This window comes from Mustelus asterias, chromosome 30, assembly GCF_964213995.1.
Source record: "Mustelus asterias chromosome 30, sMusAst1.hap1.1, whole genome shotgun sequence".
Taxonomy (NCBI): Eukaryota; Metazoa; Chordata; class Chondrichthyes; order Carcharhiniformes; family Triakidae; genus Mustelus; species Mustelus asterias.
Window position 1 is genome coordinate 2,406,541 of NC_135830.1, and position 26,370 is coordinate 2,432,910.

At 45.2% G+C, this 26,370-nt stretch overlaps 1 protein-coding gene across 1 annotated transcript in view; it reads left to right on the plus strand.

Moving 5' to 3' along the window:
- The first annotated feature begins 2,031 nt into the window (after positions 1-2,031).
- The window catches only part of LOC144480700 (uncharacterized), a 54,751-nt gene continuing 30,412 nt past the window's right edge, over positions 2,032-26,370 (plus strand). Inside the window, exons 1-4 of the mRNA XM_078200294.1 lie at positions 2,032-2,156; positions 5,209-5,300; positions 6,632-7,354; positions 10,230-10,428. Of these exons, the coding sequence (XP_078056420.1) occupies positions 6,741-7,354; positions 10,230-10,428 (813 nt within the window). The 5' untranslated portion in view covers positions 2,032-2,156; positions 5,209-5,300; positions 6,632-6,740. The remainder of the gene's footprint in view (positions 2,157-5,208; positions 5,301-6,631; positions 7,355-10,229; positions 10,429-26,370) is intronic.

Sequence of the window (26,370 nt, forward strand, 5' to 3'; positions counted from 1 at the left end):
GCAGCATCCTTAATCACCACAAAACTGAATGTCCTCATTCCCGGACATGGTGCAAGGTGAAAGATTGACAGGAGATTTTGAAAAATATTGACAGTTGTAGGTGGGGAAAATGGATAAGGAACCAAACCAGAAAACCCAGTCTCCAGCTTTGTGAACCCTTAGAAACTCTTTGGGAATCAGAGGAGATTGAAGGGAACTGCCTAACTGAGCAAAGACAGTCGAGGCACCTTTCCCTTCTTTAGGACGCTGGAACATTGACTCAGATGTTAACCTCTCACCTCCTCCCTCCCCACATTCCAGGGCCCCACACACACTTTTCAGGTGACAGTGATTCACTTGTATGTCCGGCAATTTCACATCGAGAATTCAGGGCAAACAAAGTTGTCTCCGCTACACAGAGAAGACTAAATCCCGACTGGGTGACTCTGTGGAGCATCATGTTTCTGCAAGCTTAATTCTGAGCTTCCAGTCATTTACCAGTAAAATTTTCCACCTCACTCCCACTTTTCACCTGTCTTTGATCTCCTGCTCTGTCCCAATGAAGCTCAATGGAAGGTTAAGAAACAGCAGCTCATCTTTGGTTAGACACTTTACAACCTTCCAGACTCAACATTCATTTCAACAATTACCAATCAGAAACACACCCTTTTCTCCAAACAATACGGGCTGGCAAATGTCCTGCTGTTACCATTTACCACTCCTCTGGAACTGTCTTTTTTTTTTGCAGTTGTTGCTTTTTTAAAAAAACTTCTCATTATCATTCATGTTGCCTTGCAACATCATGCCCTTTTTAATTTAATCATTCCAACCTTGCATCCTATCACAAGACTGTTGTTTCTTCCTCTCCTGCTCTCTTTTCTCGTACTCTGCACAGTTTAATTGTTTTACCAAAAACATTGACTCTGCACAGTTTAAAAGTTTAGAAACAAGTACCTTTTTCCAGATTGGATAAAGATCTGTGTTGTTTGTAAATGATTAAATCTCTAAATGATGCCAGTTTGCATAAAAGCTCAGCCACCTGAAACATTCACTCTGTATCCCTCTCCATGGAAGCTGTTTGACCTGCTGAGTGTTTCCAACATTTTCTGCTTTGAGGTGGGATTTGCAGCATCTTATTTTTGGGTCACAGTGCATCAGTTTTCTCTCACTTATCTTTCCCAGTTTAAAGGTGAAGAAGGAGCTTTTACAGAATGAGACAATAACTGTCCCCTTGTTCAACATGAAACTAAACTCACTGTTAATTCCTCCTCAGTAACAATTTGAAACACAAAGTTTGCAATGGGGGCTGAAATGGGGACTTTCTCCTGTAAAGTTGCAGTGATAATGAGTGTCCTGGGGAAATGAGTGTGAATCCCCCAGCCCCGGAAAGAGGGGAACTGACCATCCATCTCCAGTTCTAATTCCCAAACAGGAAATGCTGCCAATAATCAGCAATGATGTGGACACACGACAGCGTAGAGTCGCTGAGCAGAAACTGATAGCCAAGTTCCACACACATGAGGACGGCCTCAGCTGGGATCTTGGGTTCATGTCACACTATCTGTAACCCCCACAACTTGCCTGGACTTGTAAAATCTCACTAACTGTCCTGTCTGGAGACAATACACATCTCTTTAACCTGTGCTTAACGCTCTCTCCACTCACATTGTCTGTACCTTTAAGACTTGATTACCTGTAAAGACTCGCATTCCAATCATTATTTTGTAAATTGAGTTTGTGTCTCTGTATGCCCTGTTTGTGAACAGAACTCCCACTCACCTGATGAAGGGGCAGCGCTCCGAAAGCTAGTGTGGCTTTTGCTACCAAATAAACCTGTTGGACTTTAACCTGGTGTTGAGACTTCTCACAGTCAGCGAGTCAGCCTGAGTCTGTGGCCGCTCTCACCATCTGGAACCGTCACAATGCCCGGCTGATTGACGGCAGCTCCGGACCAATAGGAAGAGAGGGGGCGGGACTGGAAGACTCGGCCGGAGCGGCTGGTCCTCCAACCAATCGGAGTGAATGCGGGGCGGGACTGGGAGTGGAGCATGCGCAGTGGGTGTAATGGCGAGGGAGTGATCTCATATCGAGTCAGTAAGTGGGTGAAATGGCGGCTCGGAGGGAGCGATGGATCCGGCGGGTGGGAGGAAATGCTTCGTAAACATGTTGTGTAAACGGTAAAGCACAAAAGAGAATTTCCCTGTCCCCCGTTTGCGCCGACCAAAGTACGGTTATTTTTTCTTCCGTTCCTGACCCGAGTTCACGGCCGCCATGTTTCCGGCGGGCCTGCGCCGCCGCCATCTCTCTGAGAGGCACTTGTCTCGTCCCCATGTTGGAGGCAATGTAAGGCTTGCACATGCTCAGTCCAAAGTTTTTTTTGGGGGGGGGGGGGGGGGCAAGGTGAGGACAGCGCATGCCTTGTCTCCATGTTTGTTGGAGGCAATGCCAGAATAGCACTTGCCCAGTCACCATGTATGTTGGGGCAATGTTCTTCAATGTTGGGAACAACTGGATAGTCGGGGTTTGTTTTCCATGATGTGGAGGTGCCGGCGTTGGACTGGGGTAAACACAGTAAGGAGTCTCACAACACCAGGTTAAAGTCCAGCAGGTTTATTTGGTGATAAACCTGTTGGACTTTAACCGCTCCGGTCTGGTCCTCCAGTGTTGTTAGACTCCTTACTTTGTTTTACATGGAGCAGGGGAGGCTGATGGGGAATCTCCAGAATTCTCAAGCCGGAAAATCAAAGATGGGTTCCTGGCGCTGAGGCAGCAGTGCAAACCATGGTGCCCATACAACTGCTACCCTGGTTTATATGTGAGATTCTGTCAGAGTTCTGGTCAAAATGTAAATATCTGAGATATCTCTCCTTCACTCTCTGTTCTCCCACTCCTCACTTTGTTTCTCTTTTTCTCCCATCCCTTACTTGTGGGCAGGAGTCTTGTGCAATCCCAGATTACCTGTCAGGCTCCCTTCCCTGAAAGGCATTAATGAACCGGTTGGGTTTTACAAAAATCCAGGAGCTTTCATGGTCTCTTTTTCCTACGTGACAACACAGACTTGCTGAGCAGAAACTGATAGCCAAGTTCCGCACACATGAGGACGGCCTCAACCGGGATCTTGGGTTCATGTCACACTATCTAACCCCCACAACTGGCCTGGGCTTGCAAAGTCTCACTAACTGTCCTGGCTGGAGACAGTACGCATCTCTTTAACCTGCGCTTAACACTCTCTCCACTCACATTGTCTGTACCTTGAAGACCTGTAAAGACTCGCATTTCAACCATTATCTTGTAAATTGAGTTTGTGTCTATATATGCCGTGTTTGTGAACACAACTCTCACTCACCTGATGAAGGGGCAGTGCTCCGAAAGCTTGTGGCTTGTGCTACCAAATAAACCTGTTGGACTTTAACCTGGTGTTGTGAGACTTCTTACTGTGCTTACCCCAGTCCAACGCCGGCATCTCCACATCATCTCTGTTTCCTACCCATCGCCCTACAGATTACCAGATATGTTCAGTTCAATTTCACAACCTGCCTTTGTGCTTTTCTGGGTTCTCTCTCACTCCCTTTTTCTTTTTTCTGTATATCTAGCCGCTTCTTGAATACATTGAATGTTTTGGCATCAACTACTTCCTGTGATCATGAATTCCACAGACTCGCCACTCTTTGGCTGAAAAAATGTCTCTTCATCTCCATCCTAAGTGGTCGACCCCAAATCCTCAGACTGTGACCCCTGGTTTTGGACTCGTCCACCATTTGGGAACATCCTCCCTGTATCTCTGAGATCCGCCCTCATTTGTCTGAACCCCTGCGAAAACAATCCTAAATTAGTCAATCTCTCTTCGTCCATCAGTCCCACCATCCCCGGAATCACCCTGGTAAACCTTCGCTGCACTCCCTTGAGAGCAAGAACATCCTTTCTCTGAAAAGGAGACCAAAACTACACACAATATTCTAGGTGTGGCCTCACCAAGGCCCTGCATAATTGCAACAGCACATCCCTGCTCCTGTACTCGAAACCTCTTGCAATGAAGGCCAACATATCATTTGCCACCTTTACTGCCTGCGGCACCTGCATGCTTACCTTCAGCGACTGGTGCACAAGGACATCTCCCTTTCCCAAATTTACAGCCATTCAAGTAGTAACCTGCCACCTTGTTTATGCTTCCAAAGTGCATAACCTCACATTTATCCAAATTATACTGCATGTGCCATTGATTTGCCCACTCACTCAACCTATCCAGATCATGCTGAAGGATCTCTGCATCCTCATCACAATTCACCCAACTTGGTATCATCTGCAAACTTTGAGATGTTACGTTTTGTTCCCTCGTCCAAATCATTCATATATATTGTGAATAGCTGGGGTCCCAGCACTGATCCCTGTGGCACCCCACTAGTTACTGCCTGCTAATTTGAAAAGGACCATTAATTCCTACTCTTCGCTTCCTCTCTGCCAACCAGTTTTCTATCCATCTCAGTATGCTTCCCACAATCCCATGCGCTTTAATCTTGTACGATAATCTCTTATGCGGGACTTTGTCAAATGCTTTCTGAAAGTCCAAGTATACCACAACTTGGAGATTCTCTCATAGTTCTGTTTGCATTTTGTATGTATCAGCAGATCGCTATGTCAGCAGGCAGGTATCATAGGATCCCTGCAGTGCAGAAGCATGCCATTCAGCCCATCGAGTCTGCACTGACTCAGACCTTATCCCTGAAACCCCCCATATTTACCCCGCTAATCCCCCTAATCTACACACCTTTGTACACTAAGGAGCAATTAACCATGGCCTATCCACTGAACCTGCACATCTTTGGACTGTGGGAGGAAACCGGAGAACCCGGAGGAAACCCACACAGACATAGTGCTTCATAGACACCCAGTGGAGGCCGCAAAACCTGAATAAGAGCCGCTCGGTGGCGCATTCTTCCCAATCGGGCCGCAGCAGCAGCTGCCTGAGTTGGGGGCCCGGAGTTAATAGCCACCACCTTTCTCAGGGCGATGGGCAGCAGGGCACATGTGCGCTCATCCTGCTCCAGGCAGCAGGAGGAGAGAATGTTGTGAATTTCTATCCTCGTCTGACAATGATGGTTTTTGGAAACTCCTTTTACAGGGGATTAGAAGAGGAGCATTTATACACACACACACAACTCAACCCAAGAAAAATGTTTGTTCCTTCTCAATTTCTACCCAGGACTGACAGTGATGGGTTTTTTCTTACAGGATATTAGAAGAGTAGAATTTGAAGGTGGGAAACCCAAACCAAACATCAAATCAAAACCTGGCAGAGTCACTGGATTCATCAAAACCTGAATGTAAGTGTGTCTGCAGAACAAGATTCAAACATCTGTGTGACTGGAATAGGAAAGAGCAATGACATGGAGGGATTTGAAAAGAGGGATGTGAGTTTTAAATGGTTTAATGGGGCGCCTGTGTAGGTCAGTGAGGGCAGAGTGATGGGTGAGTGGACGGGACTCAGTGCAAAGGACAGGGTTTGCATAAACCTAAATTTATCAAGGGTTGAATGTGGGAGGTGCGTTGGAATTGTCAATTCTAGAGGGAATAAAAGAATGTATGTAACAGGGCAAAATCAAGAATTTGAATCAAGTAGTATTGGGTTATAGAGTCATAGAGGTTTACAGCATGGAAACAGGCCCTTCGGCCCAACTTGTCCATGCCGCCCTTTTTTTTAAAAAACCCTAAACTAATCCCAATTGCCCGCATTTGGCCCATATCCCTCTATACCCATCTAACTATCTAAATGCTTTTTAAAAGATAAAATTGTACCCGCCTCTACGACGACCTCTGGCAGCTTGTTCCAGACACTCACCACCCTCTGTGTGAAAAAACTGCCCCTCTGGACTCTTCTGTATCTCTCCCCTCTCACCTTAAACCAATGCCCTCTAGTTTTAGACTCCCCTACCTTTGGGAAAAGATATTGACTATCTACCTTGTCTATGCCCCTCTATAAGGTCACCCCTCAGCCTCCTACGCTCCAGAGGAAAAAGTCCCAGTCTATTCAGCCTCTTCTCCTTATAACTCAGGGTTCCTGGGAATGACATAAATATGTGGACAGTACATGATGATGAAATATTTCATCATGGTTGTGAATCACCAGGTTCAGTTTCAGACCTTTATCAGGCAGAGGGATGGAGTCAGTGGTTCGGGAGTGGAGTTTGTGGCGGGGACTGAAGACAATGGCTTCAGACTTCCCAATATTTACAAGGAGGACATTTCTGTTCATCCAGTACTGAATGTTAGACAAGTCAAGATGGTCTGTGACTTGGTGGGGAAGTTGAAAGTGATGGTTTTCACATACACTTGCCACCCTGGTCCTTCCAAGTGCTTGAGTTGAGAGTTTGGGAGATTCTGTCAAATATCTGGCTGGGTTTTAGATGTATAAAATCCATCCCCTTCATCCATTCTGCTCTGAACTCTCTTCGCCCCCTCCTCCCACTAAGGCCAGAGTCTTGCGAACGCCCAGACCAATTATATTCTTGCCACAATCCATTAGCTTTCATGGTCATTTTTTCCTAGTGCCAGCCCAACAAATTACTAGATTCTTCCAGCTCAATTTCACAACTTGCCTTTGTGTTTTGTGGGTTCTCTCTCACACCCTTTTTTCTGTTTTAAATCAATTTCACAGGGTATTACAAGGGGAGGATTTGCAGTTGGAAAACTGAAACCAAACGTCACATGAGGATCTGAGAGAGTCACCCAATTTATCATAAGCTGAATATCATTGGAATTTGAACATGGAAGGAAAAAACTCTCTTCCCAGTGGGGAAAAGCCGTACACATGTTGTGTGTGTGGACGAGGCTTCAGCCAATTATCTGACCTGTCGAAACATAAACACAGACACAAAAGGGAGAAACCGTGGGAATGCGGGGATTGTGGGAAGGGATTCAAATCCCCATCAGCGCTGGAAATTCATCGACGGTTTCACAGTGGAGAACGACCATTCACCTGCTCCGAGTGTGGGAAGGGATTTACTCGATCATCTGACCTGCTGATACACCAGCGAGTTCACAGTGGGGAGAGGCCGTACAGCTGCTACAAGTGTGGGAAGGAATTTGCTTCCTCCTCTGCCTGTCTGAAACACCAGCGAGTTCACACTAATGAGAGGCCTTTCAAATGCCTGGACTGCGAGAAGTGTTTTAAAAGTTCCAGACAACTCCTGTTACATCAACGTGTTCACACTGATGAGAAACCGTTCAGGTGCTCTCACTGTGGGACTGGGTTCAGGCGATCCTATCACCTCACTGTACACCAGCGAGTTCACACAGGGGAGAGACCATACATCTGCTCCAAGTGTGGGTTGGGATTCACGACCTCATCCATTCAGCAGACACATCAGCAAGTTCACAAGTAAGTGCAGTGATTGGATTAGGATGCTACTCACTTCCAGAACTGAATCATGTTTATTGGGGTTGTTTTCTGTTGATAATCTCCAGTGCAATTTTAGATGTTAAATCCTGTCCTTAAGAATAAACAACTAAATCAGCTTTATTTTGAGTATTTATGTGGGCGGCTGGGAACAAAGAATGAGTTTCAGCAGCAGATGAACTGAGACCGGAGTGAAGTTAGATGAAGTTACTGAGGTGGAAATAGGCTCTCTTAGTGATATGTAGTCAGAAGCTCAGCTTGGGGTGAAATATGACACCAAGATTCTGAACAGTCTGGTTGAGCCTGAAAGCTGGAAGAGAGATGGATGTTATTGATGGTGAGGGAGTGGAGGTTGTAGCGGGGACTGAAGACAGTGACTTCAATCTTCCCAATACTGGAGTTGAGACAAATCAGGATAGTTTGGGATGGGAACTTGGAGGTGATGGTGTTCACATACTTGTCCTTCTGTGTGGTGGAGTTTGAGGGTTTGGAAGATTCTATCAATGGTCTTGTTGAGTTGCAGATCTATAAGATCCCTCCTCTTCATCTTTACCTCTCCCATCTCCCCCTCTATTTTCTCCCAGATATATTGTAGAGGGGTGGGTATAAACTAGCTTGTCAGGGGAATGGGAACCTGAAAGGTGGCCCAAATTTGAAGGAAGTAATGTTGGTCACAGGAAGTGATAATGGGACTAGAATGCAGGAGAAACAAAGCAAAGCATCGAGTACGTGTTAAACACGGAATGGTGTCACAAAGATAAAGAAAGGGAGAACAGAATATTAATGCAATCGAGCAAAAATACATAAATATGGACTGTAGCAATGTAAAAAGGAAGCGTTTTGGATAAGACAAATGTAGGTCCATTATAGGCAGAGTATTCAGAATGGGGAATAGAGAAATGGCAGAGAAACTAAATGATTTTGTGTGTGTTTTCACTAAGGAAGGTACAGGAAATCTCCCAGATGTAGAGACCTAAGGGACTATGGAGAATGTGGAGTTGAAGGAAATTAGTATAAGTAAGAAGTTTGTATTGGAGAAATTAATGGGACTGAAAGCTGAAAAGTCCCCGGGGCCTGATATTCCACATCCCAGAGTGTTGAAAGAGGTTGCTATAGAGATAGGGATACATTAGTGATAATCTTCCAAAATTCTACAGCTTCTGGAATATTTCCTGAAGATTGGAAGATTCCAAATGTCAGCCCCCTATTTAACATGGGAGGGGGAGAAAAATTCGGTAACTACAGACCTGGTAGCTTTACATCAATGGTAGGAAAAAATGCTGGAATCTGTCAGAAAGAATGTGATAAATTAACACATCGACAATCGTGATCTGATTGGGCATAGCTGGCATGGATTTACAAATAGGAAATCATGTTTGACAAAATTTTTTAATGGGACTCAATGGATGTAGTACATTTGGACTTTCAGAAGGCCTTTGACAAAGTCCCCCCCCCCCCCACGGGAGGTTTATTTGCAACATAAAAACATGTGGGATAGGAGGCGACACATTGTCATGGATTGAGGATTGGTTAACAGGCAGAAAACAGAGTCAGAATAAACGGGTCAATCTCGCATTACAGGTTGTGGCTAGTGGGGTACCATGAGGATCAGTACTTGGGCCCCAGCTGTTCAAAATATATTTCAGTGATTTGGATGTGGGAACCAAATGTAATATTTCCAAGTTGTGGATGATATAAAGCTAGGCGGGAAATGTGTTGTAAGGAAGATGTAAAGTGGCTACACGAGGGTTTGGACAGACTCTGAGTGGGCAAGAAAATGGCAGATAGAATATAATGTGGAAAAATGTGAGGTAATCCATTTTGGTAGAAGGAACAGATGTGCAGAGTAACTGCTAAATGGGAAGAAATTAGAAAGTGTGGATGTACGAAGGGATCTGGATGTCCTTGTCCATAAGTCACTGAAGGCTAACATGCAGGTGCAGCAAGCGACTAGGAAGGCTAATGGAATGTTAGCCTTAATCACGAGAGGATTTGAGTGCAGGAGTAAAGAGTTCTCCCTTCGATTGTACAGCAGCTTGGTTAAACTGCAGCTGGAGCACTGTGTGCAGTTTTGGCCCCTTACCTCAGAAAGGATATGACTGCCACAGAGGGAGAACAAACATTCGCGGGGGTGGGTGGGGAGGTAGGTAAGATGTTTCCCCTGGTTGAGGTGTCTGGAACCAGGAAGCACATTTTCAAAATAAGAGGAACTAACTTGGGACAGAGATGAGGAGAAATTTCTTCATACAGAGGGTTATGAATCTTTGGAATTCTCTACCTCCGAGGGTTGTGGAAGCTCAATCATTGAGTATGTTCAAAGACGAGATTGATCGATTTCTGATCAACATGAAGTGTTATGGGGATAGTGTCTGTAAAAGGCATTGACGTTCATTAATCAGCCATGATATTGTTAAATGGTGCAGTAGGCTCGATGGGCTGAATGGCCGACTCCTGTCTTCAAACCAGTTGGCAGGTTCCCTTCCTTGAGGACATCAGTGAACCAGTTGTATTCACAACAACCTCGCAGCTTTCATGCTCACGTTTTCTGAGTGCCAGTCCCACAAATTATCAGATTCATTCAGCTCAATTTCACATCCTGTCTTGGTGTTTTTGTGGATTCTCTCTCACTCCTTTTTTTCTGTTTTAAATCAATTTCGCAGGATATCAGAAGGGGAAGATCTGCAGTCAGGAAGCTCAGACCTCTCATCACCTCAGGATCTGCTGGGGTTTCTCAATTTATTATAACCTGAATATCATTGGAATTTGAACTTGGCTTGAAAAAGCACCCTTCACAGTGGGGAGAAATCGTGGACATGTTCTGTGTATTCAGCAAATCATCTGACCTGTTGAAACACAGCACAGTCACACTGTGGGTGAACTGGAAATGTGGAGAATGTGTGAAGGGATTCAGTTCCCCATCCCAGCTGGAAATACATCAGTTCAGTCGCACTGGAGAGAGGCCATTCAACTGTTCCGTGTGTGAAGGGATTCACTCAGCTATCCACACTGCTGACAAACTGCGAGTTGACACTGGGGAGAGACTGTTCTCCTGCTCTGTGTGTATCAAAAGAATTTACTGATTCGTTCACCCGACTGAAACACCAGTGAATTCACACTGGAGAGAGACTGTTCACCCTCACTGTGTGAGAAGGGACTGACTGAGCCATCCCACCTGCTGAAACACCAGTGAGTTGACAAGTGACTGAATGTTGATAGTTTAAAATCACTAACTTGAGCGTGACAGCCATTTTGTAACCTGAATCAATGTTACTCAGTATTGTTAAGTAACTGGTCACAAGCCATTTTAAGCTGATCCAGAAACAAATTAAAAACTAAACTAATTATTGTATTATCAGAAACTAGCCAGGTTGGTCAAATAAAGAGCTTTAATTGTGAGACAATTAAAAGAAGAATCATTTAATCAATAGGTTTATAAATAAGGTTGGTAATATCGCTTGTAACACAAAATCTGTAATGTTTTATATTTTATAATTACACATATTTAAGGTGTAAAATGATGTCTTTCCAGCCAGTCTGGACAGACACGGTGGAGCTCTGGAACGTTTATGGCCTTGACGAGCTACATTCAGTTGTATCGTGAATAAGCCTTTATTTGAGCTGTCTGATCATACTCTGTTTTACAACATCAGGAGATGCGAGCAGTTGTCAGGAGACAATTGCAAATCAGCAGACAGTCACATTAATCAATTATTGTTCAACACTTCAACTCTGCGTCTTTGAGCTAGGCTGAGAGGCAGCATTGTTTCAAGGTTCAGACAACATGTGTCGTGCTAAAACCAATGGGGTTAGTTCTTATCTCTCACCAGCCAGATGATAGACCAATTTGCTATTTCCAACAACCTGGCAAAGGATGTTTACAACATCCTTTAATTATAAAATGAAGGTTTTGCGAAGCTGTTGTTGGTTAATGTGTTTTCCGCATTTTGGGATTATAACTTTACCCTTTCCGCTTGATGCACCGAGGGAGTTGTAAGAAGTCTGTTCAACTGTTGAAGTTAAGTTTCCTTCTCTTACTGCTAATTAACACTATTTTTGATCTTTGTCACTTGTTACCTTTCTACATTGAATGGTTTAATATATCTTTTGAATTCACCAACGAAAGCATTCATTCGTGCTGGATGGTTAACTCTTGTCAAATCTGAATTGATTTACAATTGTGGATTTATTGCAAACAACCTGTACCCCATAATGCAATGTAAAGTGCCGACTGTGGCAGAGACCAGCCTCTGTAACAGGTTGTAAAGTGAGGTGTGGTGGATTGTGTATCGACTGGGGAAAAATGAGGGTATCCTTGATCAGAATAATCTTTCAAATATCCCACGTGAAATACATTTCTTAAATATATGTATTTTAATTTGTGTAAGAATCTCAAGTGCAATTCTTCCCATCATTGGGTCAGAGAAACTCTATTAATTTTCACACACTGCGCATGGAACCTGCTCCGATTTCAATACGAATCTTCTTAACTCAGAGTTTGCAAAAGTGAATTGGACAATTTCTTGAAAAGCAGAAATCTCAAGATTATTTAGAAACAGAAGGAAATTATTACTGACCGCGTAGGTCTTTGATAAAAGCTGGCATTGGTGCCATGGGTCGAATGGCCTCCTGCTGAGTAGTGTCATTCTACAGAATCAAATCGTTGAATTGCTACAGTGCAGAAAGAGGCCATTTCACCCATCAAGTCTGCACCAACTCTACGAATCGGTATCCCCTCGAGGTCCTCCCCTCGGCCCCATCCAAATACTCCCCCCCCGGTCTCTCTCTCTCTCCTCGCCACCCCCGCCCCCTCCCCCCCCGGTCTGTCCCCCCCCCACCGTTCTCTCCTCCCCCACCCCCACCGGTCTCCCCTCCCCGGCCGCCAGTCTGTCCCCCACACCCCGACTCTCTCTCCCCCCCGACTCTCTCTCTCCCCCCCGACTCTCTCCCTCCCCCCCCGACTCTCTCCCTCCCCCCCGACTCTCTCCCTCCCCCCCGACTCTCTCCCTCCCCCCCGACTCTCTCCCTCCCCCCCGACTCTCGCCCTCCCCCCCGACTCTCTCCCTCCCCCCCGACTCTCTCCCTCCCCCCCGACTCTCTCCCTCCCCCCCGACTCTCTCCCTCCCCCCCGACTCTCTCCCTCCCCCCCGACTCTCTCCCTCCCCCCCGACTCTCTCCCTCCCCCCCGACTCTCTCCCTCCCCCCCCCGACTCTCTCCCTCCCCCCCCGACTCTCTCCCTCCCCCCCCGACTCTCTCCCTCCCCCCCCCCGACTCTCTCCCTCCCCCCCGCCTCTCTCCGCCCCCCGCACCTCTCTCGCTCTCCGCCCCCCGCACCTCTCTCGCTCTCCGCCCCCCGCACCTCTCTCGCTCTCCGCCCCCCGCACCTCTCTCGCTCTCCGCCCCCGCACCTCTCTCGCTCTCCGCCCCCTGCACCTCTCTCGCTCTCCGCCCCCCGCACCTCTCTCGCTCTCCGCCCCCCGCACCTCTCTCGCTCTTCGCCCCTCTCCTCCTCCTCCTCCCCCACCCCGACAAGTTCACATTGGAGATAAGCCTTTCACCTGCTGGAAATGTGGGAAGGGATTCACTCGGTCATCCACCCTGCTGAATCACCAGCGAGTTCACACTGATGAGAGACCTTTTAAATGTCCAGACAGTGGGCAGTGCTTTAAAAGTTCTGGGGAACTCCCATCCCGTCAGTGTGTTCACACTGACAAAAAAACCATTCAGCTGCTTTCACTGTGGCACTGGGTTCAGGCAATCATCTCCTCTCACTGCACACCAGCGAGTTCACACTGGGGAGACACCATTCACCTGCTCCGAGTGTGGGAAGAGTTTCACTCGGTCATCCAACCTGCTGAGACACCAGCGAGTTCACAAGTAAGTACATTGTTTTGATTTTGCTGTGACAACATCCATGACTGAACTCTGTTTTTTGGAGTCAGTTTCTACCAATGTTAATCTCCATAGAGTGAGAAACATAGGAATTAGGAGCAGAAGTAGGCAAATTCAGCCCTTTGAACCTGCTGTGCCATTTAATCAGATCATGGCTGATCTCTTCCTGGTCTCAAATCCACCTCTCCAACTGATCCCCCTATCCCTCTTTCCCTTTATTTAAAATTAGAAATAAGTCTCTCTCCTTCTTGAAACCATTCAACAATTCAGACTCCACCGCAGTATGGGACAGCGAGTTACACAAATTCACCACTCTCTGCGAGAAGTCTATCTCTCGTCTATCCAAATCCGTCTGTAGAATCTTTATATCCTCTTCACTGCCTGTTTTCCCCCTGTTTTAGTATCAACTGCAAATTTTGCTATGTTACACTCTGTCCCTGCTTGCAGATCGTTTTTATAGATTGTAAACAGTTGAGGCCTGAGGATTGACCCCTGCGGCACCCGCTAGTTACATTTTGTCAGCCAGAGAAGGACCCATTTATTCCGACACTCTGCTTTCTGTCAGTCAGCCAATCCTCAATCCAATCTAGTCCTTTATCTCCAGTCTCCTGCGATTTTACCTTCTGGATCAGTCTTTTATGTGGCACTCATAGAATCCCTACAGTGCAGAAAGAGGCCATTTGGCCCATCGAGTCTGCACCGACCACAATCCCACCCAGCCCTACCCCCATATCCCTACATATTTACCCGCTAATCCCTCTAACCTACACATCTCAGGACACTAAGGGGCAATTTTAGCATGGCCAATCAACCTAACCCGCACATCTTTGCACTGTGTCAAACACCTTCTGGAAGTCTAGATATCGCACATCCACAGGCTCCCCACTATCCACCTTGCTGGTTACGTCCTCAAAGATCTCGAGCAAGTTTGTCAAGCATGACTTGCCCTTCATAAAACCATGCTGACAATGGTGGATTGAGCTTTTGTCTTTCCCAACGCTCAGTCATCTCCTCCTTAATGATTGATTCCAGCAACTTCCCACCACAGAGGTGCAGGTTTCGGTGTTAATATCCTGGATGAACATCAAATCCATCAGCTTTGTTTTAATTTTTGAATGACTCCCATGTTTATGTGGGCAAAATTCTGGTTGTGCTGTTGTTGTATAAGATCCCTGCCTCTCCAATCTCCTTTTCTATTTCCTCCCAGAGACATTAGAAATTTGTATGGGCTGAAACCAATTGGCAGGTTCTCTTCCCTGAAGGAAATTAGTGACCGAGTTGTGTTTTTACAACAATCCAGCAGCTTTCATGGTCACTTTTTCCTAGTGCCGGCCCCACAAATTACCAGATTCATTCAGCTCAATTTCACGACGCGCCTCGACTTTTTCTGGGTTCTCTCTCACTCCCTTTTTTCTGTTTTAACTCCCTTTCACAGGGTATTGATTTGCAGTCGGGAAACTCAAACCAACCATCATATCAGCATCTGACAGGGTCACCCAGTTTATCATTATTGGATTTTGGACACGGAAAGAAAATGCCACGTTCACAGTGGGAGTAAACTTTACACGTGTTCTGTGTGTGGACGACGGTTCAGCCGATCCTCTGACCTGTCAGGACACAAACACAGTCGCACTGTGGAGGGAACTGGTAATGTGGAGACTGTGGGAAAGGATTCAATTACCCAACTGACATTTGCTATTTCCAACAACTTGGCTAAGGAGGTTTATAACATCTTTTAAATACAAAGTAAATTGTTTGAAGAGCCACCTTTGTTAACAAGTTATCCATGTTTTGGGATTAGAACTTCAGCCTTTCAGCCCGATTCACTGAGCTAGTTGTGAGATGTTTGTTCAATTGTTAAAGTTAAGCTTTCTCTTCTTACTATTAATTATTGCTAATTACTGTTAATTGACACATTGCTTTTGATTTTTCTGACTTGTTACCTTTCTACCTTCAATGGTTTAATATATCTTTTGAATTCAACATTTAAGTGTTCATTCTTGGTTAGCCTTGTTGAATCTGTATTGATTTATAATTGGGTATTTATTGAAAAAATCTTCACCCCATAAATCGACTAAATTGCCGTGAAGTGGCAACTGTCGCAGAGACCAGTGTCTGTAACAGGTTGTACAGTGAGGGGAATTAGATTGTATAGCAACTGGGGAAAATGAGGACATTCTGCATCAGAATAATGATCTTTTAAATATTCCATGTGAAACAAATTGTATAAGAATCTCATATCCAATTCTGATGTCATTGGGTCAGGGAAACTGTTAATCTTCACACACTGTGCATGGACACTGCAGAAACTCCTGCATCTCTTTTAATATTCATTTTCCTAACACAAATGTTTTCAAAAGGGAATTGGACAATGATTCGAAAGGAAGAAAACTCAGGATTATTTAGAAACAGAAGGAGATTGTTACAAACTGTGTGGATCTTTGATAAAAGCTGGCATGGGAGCGATGGATCGAATGGCCTCTTAATGAGCTGTGTCATTTTACAATTCCATTGTTAGATCAATGTCTCTACAGCATCCTGAAATATCTCAGCCCAATTATAACCATGAGAAAGAAGATCTTGAATTTCAACATGACTACACAGTTCGACAGTTTCTCTGGAAGTCACTTTGACTGCAGTGTAGTATTTCTGTTGTGTGGGGGGAAGTGTGACTGTGACTGTTCACCTGCTCTGTGTGTGGGAAGAGATTTGGTTATTCCTCCAATCCCTGGGGGCATTAGTGAGTTCACAACTAAGTACTCGTTAGTGATTGGGTTTTGCTGTTAATCACATCCAGGACTGAACACTGTTCACTGTGATCTGTCCTGTTAATGTTAGTAAACTGTATTAGCGGGTAAATATGTGGGGGTAGGGCCTGGGTGGGATTGTGGTCGGTGCAGACTCGATGGGCCGAATGGCCTCCTTCTGCACTGTAGGGTTTCTATGATTTCTATGATAAGGCAGTAGCTTTTGAAGGTCTCTCCCTCTCCTCTGTCTCCTGTATCCTCACCTCCAACAAGTGTGAGGAGCTCATGGAACTTCTTTGTTACTACGATTGAGACAATCCCATCAGCTGTCTCTGCTGCTTCCCTCCCTTCCACTAATGCAGCCAGACAAACTGTCTCTAAAGATCCCCCTTGTCTGAGCTCTGAACCCACATCTTTCTCCAGTTTCTCTCCCACTTCCTCTCAGTGCTCATCTTGTCCATGAGCCCCACCGCCTGCTCCATCAACCCCATTCTGGCTAAACTGCTGTTCACCCATCCTGATGGTCACAGATATTGTTCATGCTGTTCTCTCTCAACTTACACCTCTGTGATATCTCCCATCTCTTCTCCTGTGTCAGCCTAATTGCGGCTGAACCTCCTCACTCCTGCCTTTCGCTCTCAGACTATTCCAAAACTATCAACAGCTCTCACCTTTCACCCACTGCAAATCCAGAACGTGGTGCTGTATTTAAAATTTACCATGGGATGTGACAAAGGCTGTTTGTTGCTCATCCTGATCGTACTTTGAACTGAGTTTCTTGCTCAGTCATTTCAGAGGGCACTCCAGAGAGAAACTGAGAAGAGACAAACATTTTTGCTGGTTTGAGTTTTGTGTATGTAAATACTCCCCTTCTCATCTGGATTTAGCATCTCCACTGGGTGATTATGAAGTCTCCCCACTCACTTCGCCACCTTCATTACCCTCCAGAATGAACCGTTTCTCTGGAGACCCGGAGCCTATATAAGCACCTTCCTCCTGCAGCAGCAGCCATTGTGTATGTGCTAATCGAGAACAACACTGTGCATGCATGAACTCCTCCTGTTGTGAGGATAGATCACATTCTGATTGACTGTTAATGCTGGGTAAGATTGCCACCATTGAAAGATGTTATTCTGGATAAGTCAGCATGTTTTGTGGTTTCATTACCATTGGGGCCAAAGCACCAAGGTATGAAATTATGAAAATATCTCGTACAGTGGTAAAAGTCCACAGGTATAGTCCGGGGTGTACATAGTCCGGGGTGTAATTAACAGCAGAAGAAACTTGTACCATTAAAGGTGAATGCATTCGAGTCTTACCTTGTGTAATGAATGTGATTTTTTTTGCCTCCACACATGGACTATTTAAACTATGTCTTGACAATGAGAATGCACTTATTATGAATCAAACCGTTTGACCTTTTAAAGCTGGAGTTTATTTATTAGTGTCACAAGTAGGCTTACATTAACACTGTGAAAATCCCATAGTTGCAACATTCCAACATCTGTTCGGTTACACTGAGGGAGGTGTTAGTGTGGCCGATGCACCTAATCAGCACATCTTTCAGACTGAGAGAGGAAACCAGAGTGCCCGGAGGAAACCCATGCAGACACGGGGAGAACACACAGGGACCACATAGACAGTGACCCAAGCCAGGAATCAAACCCCGGGTCCCTGGCGCTGTGAGGCAGCAGTGTGCCACCATACCACCCCGCACGAAATACAGAAAATATGAGCAGGAGTAGGCTATTTGGCCCCTCGAGTCTGTTCTGTCATTCTGTCATTTCTTTGACAAGGTGAACAAAGAGGTGGATGAGGGTAAAGCAGTTGATGTGGTGTATATGGATTTCAGTAAAGCGTTTGATAAGGTTCCCCACGGTAAGCTATTGCAGAAAATACAGATGCATGGGGTTGAGGGTGATTTAGCGGTTTGGATTAGAAATTGGCTCGCTGTAAGAAGACAGAGCGTGGTGGTTGATGGGAAATGTTCATCCTGGAGTTCAGTTACTAGTGGTGTACCACAAGGATCTGTTTTGGGGCCACTGCTGTTTGTCATTTTTATGAATGACCTGGATGAGGGCGTAGAAGAATGGGTTAGTAAATTTGTGGTCGACACTAAAGTCGCTGGAGTTGTGGACAGTGCGGAAGGATGTTGCAGGTTACAGAGGAATATAGATAAGCTGCAAGAGCTGGGCTGAGAAGTGGCAAATGGAGTTTAATGCGGAAAAGTGAGAGGTGATTCACTTTGGAAGGAGTAACAGGAATACAGAGTACTGGGCTAATGGTAAGATACTTGGTAGTGTGGATGAGCAGAGAGATCTCAGTGTCCATGTGCATAGATCCCTGAAAGTTGGCACCCAAGTTGATAGGGTTGTTAAGGCGGTGTACGGTGTGTTAGCTTTAATTGGTAGAGGGATTGAGTTTCGGAGCCATGAGGTCATGTTGCAGCTGTCCAAAACTCTGGTGCGGCCACACTTGGAGTATTGCGTACAGTTCTGGTCGCCACATTATAGGAAGGATGTGGAAGCATTGGAAAGGGAGCAGAGGAGATTTACCAGGATGTTGCCTGGTATGGTGGGAAGGTCTTATGAGGAAAGGCTGAGAGACTTGAGGCTGTTTTCATTAGAGAGGAGGTTAAGAGGTGACTTAATAGAGGCATACAAGATGATCAGAGGATTAGATAGGGTGGACAGTGAGAGCCTTTTTCCTCGGATGGTGATAGCTAGCATGAGGGGACATAGCTTTAAATTGAGGGGTGATAGATATAGGACAGATGTCAGAGGTAAGTTCTTTACTCAGAGAGTAGTAAGGGCGTGGAATGCCCTGCCTGCAACAGTAGTGGACTCGCCAACATTAAGGGCATTTAAATGGTCATTGGATAAATATATGGATGATATTGGAATAGTGTAGGTTAGATGGGCTTTAGATTGGTTTCACAGGTCGGCACAATATCGAGGGCCGAAGGGCCTGTACTGCGCTGTAATGTTCTATGTTCTATTCCTTTTGATCATGGCTGATCATCAAACTCAATAACCTCATCCCGTCTTTACCAGGTGGTGAAACTGGTGGGCAAACAGAATAAATCCCCTTGCACGTATGAAGTATCTGAATGGTCTCTTTCCATGATGTGACTGTGCTGCTGTGTCAGTAAATGGGATGTATGTGAGAATCCCTTTCCACTTTCAGCTAGTGTGAATTCTTTACATGGTGTGACTTTCCCCCTGGGTTACTAGCTCATTGGTGGGCTTCTAATCTTCTCATGATGTGTTTGTTCCACATTCATAACACACTCCAGGTAAATAAAAGTGAAATCATACAGATCTTGGACATCCAAAATAACAACAGAAACTAGTTTGTGTGTGGAAATAGAGAAACTTATATTGATTCTCCTCCATTCACAAGTGGGGCAGCACGGTGGTACAGTGGTTAGTACTGCTGCCTCACAGCACCAGTGACCTGGGTTCGATTTCCTGCTTGGTCACTGTCTGTGTGGAGTTTGCACATTCTCCCCATGTCTGCATTGGATTTCCTCCCAGTGCTCTGGTTTCCTCACACAGTCCAGAAAATGTGCTGGTGAGGTGGATTGGCCATGATAAATTCTCCCTCAGTGTACCCGAACAGGCGCCAGTGTATGGCGACTAGGGGATTTTCACAATAACTTCATTGCAGTGTTAATATAAGCCTGCTTGTGACTGATAATTTAGCTTTAAACTTTAGAACTTTAAGTTGCAATATTTATCACTTGTTTATCCTGTCACTCCTCTGAAAGGCCACAATCAGATGGCAGTCCCCATTCTTTGTTGGCGTTTGGACAAGTGTTAACAATGTTTAAGTTTGAACTGAGGAATTCCTTTACAGGAGAAAGTCCCCGCCTGCAAACTTTATGTTTCAAATTGTTACTGTGGAGGAATTAACAGTGAGTTATGTTCAACAGCATGTTGAAATGGGGAGACAGTTAATTGACTCATTCTTTAAAAGCTCCTTCTTCACCTTTAAACAGGAAAAGATAAGTCAGAGAAAACTGTTCCACTGTGACCCAAAAACTAGATTCTGCATGTGATGCAAATCCCACCACAAAGCAGAAAATGTTGGAAACACTCAGCAGATCAAACAGCTTCTATGGACAGGGATAAAAGCAAATTACTGAAGATGCTGGAATCTGAAACCAAAAGAGAAAATGCTGGAAAATCACAGCAAGTCTTGCAGACCTGCTGAAATTTTCCAGCATTTTCTCTTTTGGTCTGGAGAGGGAAGCAGAGTGAATGTTTCAGGTCTTACCTTTTATCCAACTGGAAGAGTTTAGAGAAATAATATTTATCAAACAAGTGCAGCGTCAGGGAAAACAGAGGGGGAGTGGAGGAAATAGGATAAGATGGAAGGCTGGAGTGAGTATTTGACAATGGGGGTGATAGTGCAAGACAACATTGGGTGATAATGAGACAAGTAAATAAACCAATGGAACAAGTGAACAAACAAAAGACAGGTTCAAAATTGCAATAAATGGTAAGAGCAGAATCAGTACCAGCATCTATTGTTTGAGAAAATGATAGTGCTGGTCTGCATATGGAATTGTTGAAATGAATGTTGAAACTTGAAGTTTGCGTCTCATCAAAGATAAGTTGCTGCTCCTGGAGCTTGTATTTGGCATCATTTGGAATAGTGCAGAGGGGCAAGGACAGAGAATGCAGAGAGGGACTGGGACAATTTATTATAAAGACAAACAACTGGAAGCTCAAGGCAGCACGGCGGCACAGTGATTATCACTGCTGTCTCAGAGCGCCAGGGACTCAGGTTCAATTCCGGCTTCGAATGATTATCTGTGTGGAGTTTGCACATTCTCTGCCTGTCTACGTGGGTTTCCTGCGGGTGTTCCGGCTTCCTCCCAAAGTCCAAAGTTGTATGGGTTAGGTTGATTGGCCGTGCTAAATTGCCCCTTAGCTTCAGAGGGATTAGCAGGTGAAGTGTGTGGGGTTACGGTGAGAATGCCTGGATGAGATCTTTTTTGGTGTTGGCTTGATGGGCCGAATGGCCTGTTCATACTATGGTTTCTATTCTATGATTGATTGCTGATGTTCCACAAGGGACTGAAGCAAATGGCTTTAGTCTTTGAGATATTAAGTGGAGGAAATGTCTATTCATCCAGCACTGGATGTAAGAAAGATGTGTGACTTTGGGCAGCATGGTGGCACAGTGGTTAGCACTGCTGCCTCACAACGCCAGGGACCCGGGTTCGATTCCCGACTAGGGTCACTGTCTGTGTGGAGTTTGCACATTCTACCTGTGTCTGTGTGGTTTTCCTCCGGCTGCTCCGGTTTCCTCCAATAGTCCAAAAATGTGAGGATTAGGTCGATTGGCCATGCTAAATTGCTCTTTAGTGTTCGGGGGATGTCAGGGGGATTAGGATGGTAAATACGTGGGATAGGGCCTGGGTGGGATCGTTGTTGATGCAAGCTCCATGGGCCAAAAGGCCTCCTTCTGCACTGTAGGGTTTCTATGATGAAAACAGTCACCCAGTTGGGATTTTAGCTCCTCAGTGTCATCTGATGTGTCTGACCCGAGTTGACCTGTGAATTCCCACATACCTCTTACTTATCCTGAATATTAGAGTATAAGATAGATTTTGCACATTGTTTTATCTTTCTGAATTTGTAAAGATATTACTGGGATAAAAGAATAGTGAGTGTGAATCATATTTTTATGTTTGTAATTAGATCTTTCCAACCTTTTGATCTGGCACAAGGTTCTTCATTTTTCAATAAATGTTTTATTTTTGTGTTAAAAGTTCAGCAGCAGACTCCTGTGAATTTGCTCAGTAACTTGCTTCCACACTCCAAACAAAGTTGGGATCTACCAACCCAGGTTTTGATGTATTATTGTCACATGTATAGTATGCAGTAAAATTATTGTTTCTTGAGCGCTATGCAAAGCATACCATTCATAGAGAAGGAAAGGAGAGGGTGCAGAATGTAGAAACTAAAGTAAAAGATAGAAATAGAGGGTATGCTGGGCAGAACTTGCAAGAATTTGTGACAATAATACATCAAAACCTGGGTTGTCCAACATAAACTCAGCTCAGATCATAATAAGAACTCCTGTCACAGTTTAAGCATTTAAACTATCTCTCGTCATTGGGAACCTGCTGTCTGTGGAGGCTGGATGGAGTAAGAAGCGAATTTAGGTGGGACTTTCGAGACAGTTTGTCCCAGTCGGCGAGCGGAAGGGAGGGAAGCAGCAGAGACAGCTGATGGGAATTGTTTCAATCTTAGTCTCAAAGAAGCCCCATGGGCTCCTCACACTCGTTGTTGGAGCTGAGAATGGAGGAGACAGGGGAGAAGGAGAGACCTTCAACAAGTATAGGAAAATACAAATATTGTACACATTTGTGTATTTGCTGATATCTTAATGGGTGGGTACAAGTGAATCCCATCCTCTGCCACTACCCTATGAAATTAATTCAAAACAGAAAATAAAAGGGAGTGAGAGAGAATCCATATAAACACAAAAGCAGGTCGTGAAATTGAGCTGAATGAATCTGGTAATTTGTGGAACCAGTGCAAGGAAAAAGTGACCATGAAAGTTGCTGGATTGCAAAAGGCAAGCTACCTTGTCTGGGCCTACACCACGTGTTGATCTCTGTCACAGGAGAGAGAGGGTGAGATAAGCGGATAGAGAGAGAGAGATACATTGATCATGAGGTGGGCATTACAGAGGTGAAAAGAGAAAGATTTCATATATCTACAAATCAGAGATCTTTGACACAATCTCCCAAAACCCCAGCTAAAATATCAGGGTGTCAGGTATACGTGAACACCGTTACCTCCAGATATCCTCCAAGTCATAGAATCATCAGGGAATCCCGACAGTGCAGAAGGAAGCCATTTGGCCCATCAAGCCTGCACCAACAATAACCCCACGTATTTACCTACTAATTCCCCTGACACTAAGGAGCAATTAGCATCGCCAATCAATCGGACACTCACAATTTTGGACTGTGGGAGGAAACCGGAGCCCTGGGAGAAAAACCACACAGACACGGGGAGAATGTGCAAACACCACACAGACAGTGACCCAAGTCGAGAATCAAACCCGGGTCCCTGGTGCTGTGAGGCAGCAGTGCTAACCACTGTGCCACCATGCCACCCAAAGTCACACATCTTTTTTACATCCAGTGCTGGATGAATAGAAATTTCCTCCACTTAAATATTTCAAAGACTAAAATCATTGTCTTCAGTCCCTGCAACAAACCCGTCCCTCTCCCTGGGAAAGGAGAGGGATGCAATTACAGGTGCGATGAGTGAACCAGAATTGGTGTGAGTAAGCACATGGGGCAGCAGGATTTTAGATAGCCTCAAGTCTACAGGGAGGGTGAATGTGGGAGGCTGGCCGAGAATGCTTTACGATACTCAACCCATCTTGGTTTTAATTGTGACAGCAAAATTGTCAACCATCTATTTGTGCAATTCTGGACCACAAGTTCTCCAAAATTTCCTCAAATCTCTCCACCTCATTTCCTCCTTTAAGATTTTCATTAAAACCTCCCTCTATGACCAAGCTTTTGGTCACCTGTCGGAATATCTCCTTAAGTGGCTCAGTGTCAAAAGTTACTTTGTATTCATGAAATGACTTGGAAATATTTATTATGTTAAAGGCACAATACAAGTACAAATTATAGTCACTCACTTGGACATAGATTGCTGTTCTGCCTCATCAATAAGACATTGTCACTCAGATTGTGAAGCAGTTTGATGGGCAAGTTGTTCCCATTCTGTCATTGAAAAGATTCAAGAACATTGCTACCAATAGATATAGAGACTGGGCATGCGCCCGACTCCACATTGCCCCGCATAAACATGGCGCAGGTGCACTGCCTCACATTGCCCGCTGAAAACCTGAACCCGGGTCTGGAACAGAGAAAATCCAGTAAGAAATCTCACAACACCAGGTTAAAGTCCAACAGGTTTATTTGGTAGCAAAAGCCATGAGCTTTTGGAGCGCTGCCCCTTCATCAAGTGGGTGGGAGTTGTGTTCACAAACAGGGCATATATAGACACAAACTCAATTTACAAGATAATGGTTGGAATGCGAGTCTTTACAAGTAATCAAGTCTTAAAGGTACAGACAATGTGAGTGGAGAGAGGGTTAAGCACAGGCTAAAGAGATGTGTATTGTCTCCAGACAGGACAGTTAGTGAGATTTTGCAGGCCCAGGCAAGTCGTGGGGGTTACAGATAGTGTGACATGCACCCAAGATCCCGGTTGAGGCTGTCCTCATGTGTGCAGAACTTGGCTATCAGTTTCTGCTCAGCGATTCTGCATTGTCATGTGTCCTGAAGGCCGCCTTGGAGAACGCTTACTCGAAGATCAGAGGCTGAGTGCCCGTGACTGCCGAAGTGTTCCCCGACAGGAAGAGAACACTCCTGCCTGGTGATTGTCGAGTGGTGTTCATTCATCCATTGTCATAGCATCTGCATGGTCTCCCCAATGTACCATGCCTCGGGACATCCTTTTCTGTAGCATATCAGGTAAACTACCCAGCCTTCAGGAGAACAGTGACCACAACACCACACAACCCTGCCACAGCAACCTCTGCAAGACGTGCCAGAACATCGACACGGATGCCATCATCTCACGTGAGAACACCATCCACCAGGTACACGGTCCATACTCTTGCAACTCGGCCAACGTTGTCTACCTGATACGCTGCATGAAAAGGATGTCCCGAGGCATGGGACATTGGGGAGAGTGCTCCGAAAGCTAGTGGCTTTTGCTACCAAATAAACCTGTTGGACTTTAACCTGGTGTTGTGAGACTTCTTACTGTGTTTCCCCCAGTCCAACGCCGGCACCTCCACATCACAGGGAAAATCAGCAGAGCTGCTCGCGTAAGCGTTAAATTTGTTTTTGGGAGTGTGTGATTTACTCCAAATGTTTACGAAACCTCTCCGCCCACCCACCAGTCGCAACGTTTCCTCTTTCCGACATTTTAATCCACTTATCGAATTCTCATTTAAACAGCATTACTCCTTCGCCATTACGCCCACTGCGCATGCTCCAATCCCAGCCCAGCCCCGCCCCTCATTCAGTCCGATTGGTTGGAGGACCAGCTGCTCCCGTTCGGTCCTCCAGTGCCGCCCCCTCTTCCTATTGGTCCGCTGCTGCCGTCAATCAACCGGGCATTGTGAGGTGTCAGTGTGGCTCAGAGAGTGCAGACAGAGTGAGATGGACAATGAGGGAGAGTTTACCTGAGTCACACTCACATTGCATTGAATTTGTAACTTTGAGAAGAGCTGCTTAATTCTGTGACAGGGACAGAAACCTCATTGCAGGATTCAAACATGGACTTTTTTATTCATTCATGGGACATGGGCATCGCTGACTGGCCATCATTTATTGCCCATCCCTAGTTGCCCTGGAGAAGGTGGTGGTGAGCTGCCTTTTTGAATCACTGCCGTCCATGTTCTGTGGGTTGACCCAAATAAGAAGTCTCACAACACCAGGTTAAAGTCCAACAGATTTATTTGGTAGCATTACCAAATAAACCTGTTGGACTTTAACCTGGTGTTGTGGGACTTCTTATTGTGCTTACCCAAGTCCAACGCCGGCATCTCCACATCTTGACCCACAATTCCATTAGGGAGGGAATTCCAGGATTTTGACCCAACGACTGCGAAGGAACGGCGGTATATATTTCCAAGTCAGGATGGTGAGTGGCTTGGAAAGGATCTTGCAGGTGGTGGTGTTCCCATTTATCTCCTGCCCTTATCTTTCGAGATCTAAGTGGTTGTGATTTGGAGGGTACTGTCTAAGGATTTTTGATGAATTGCTGCAGTGCATCTTATAGATAGTACACACTTCCTGGAAAGGTGGGCATGGATTTGGGAGATGACCAGGACATGGGAGAGGAAAAGGAGGTTGGAGATTGGATGGGGGGATGTTGAGGCAATTTTTTTTTGAGAACGGGAGGATGATTACAGATCATCAATGAAAAAATTGAGAGACAGAGAACCATTAAAAACGTCAGGGAACAAGGCGATGTTGGGTACATTAGTTTATAGTGGGGAAAAAGTCAATGGAGCAGAAGATGGGTTTCATGGACAGAACACAGAGAGGGCATGAATGAAGATGGGAAACAAAATAAAGAAAGATGTGGGTTCACGGCTCAAAGGGATGATATTAGAGACAGTTCTTCCAGCAGGCTAGTGAAAGGGATAAAGACAGTGAAGTTCATTTATTCGTCACAAATAGGTTTACATTAACACTGTAATGAAGTTACTATGAAAATCCCTTCGTCGCCACTCTCCAGCATGTGTTCGGGCACACTGAGGGAGAATTTAGCATAACCAATTCATCTAATCTGCACATC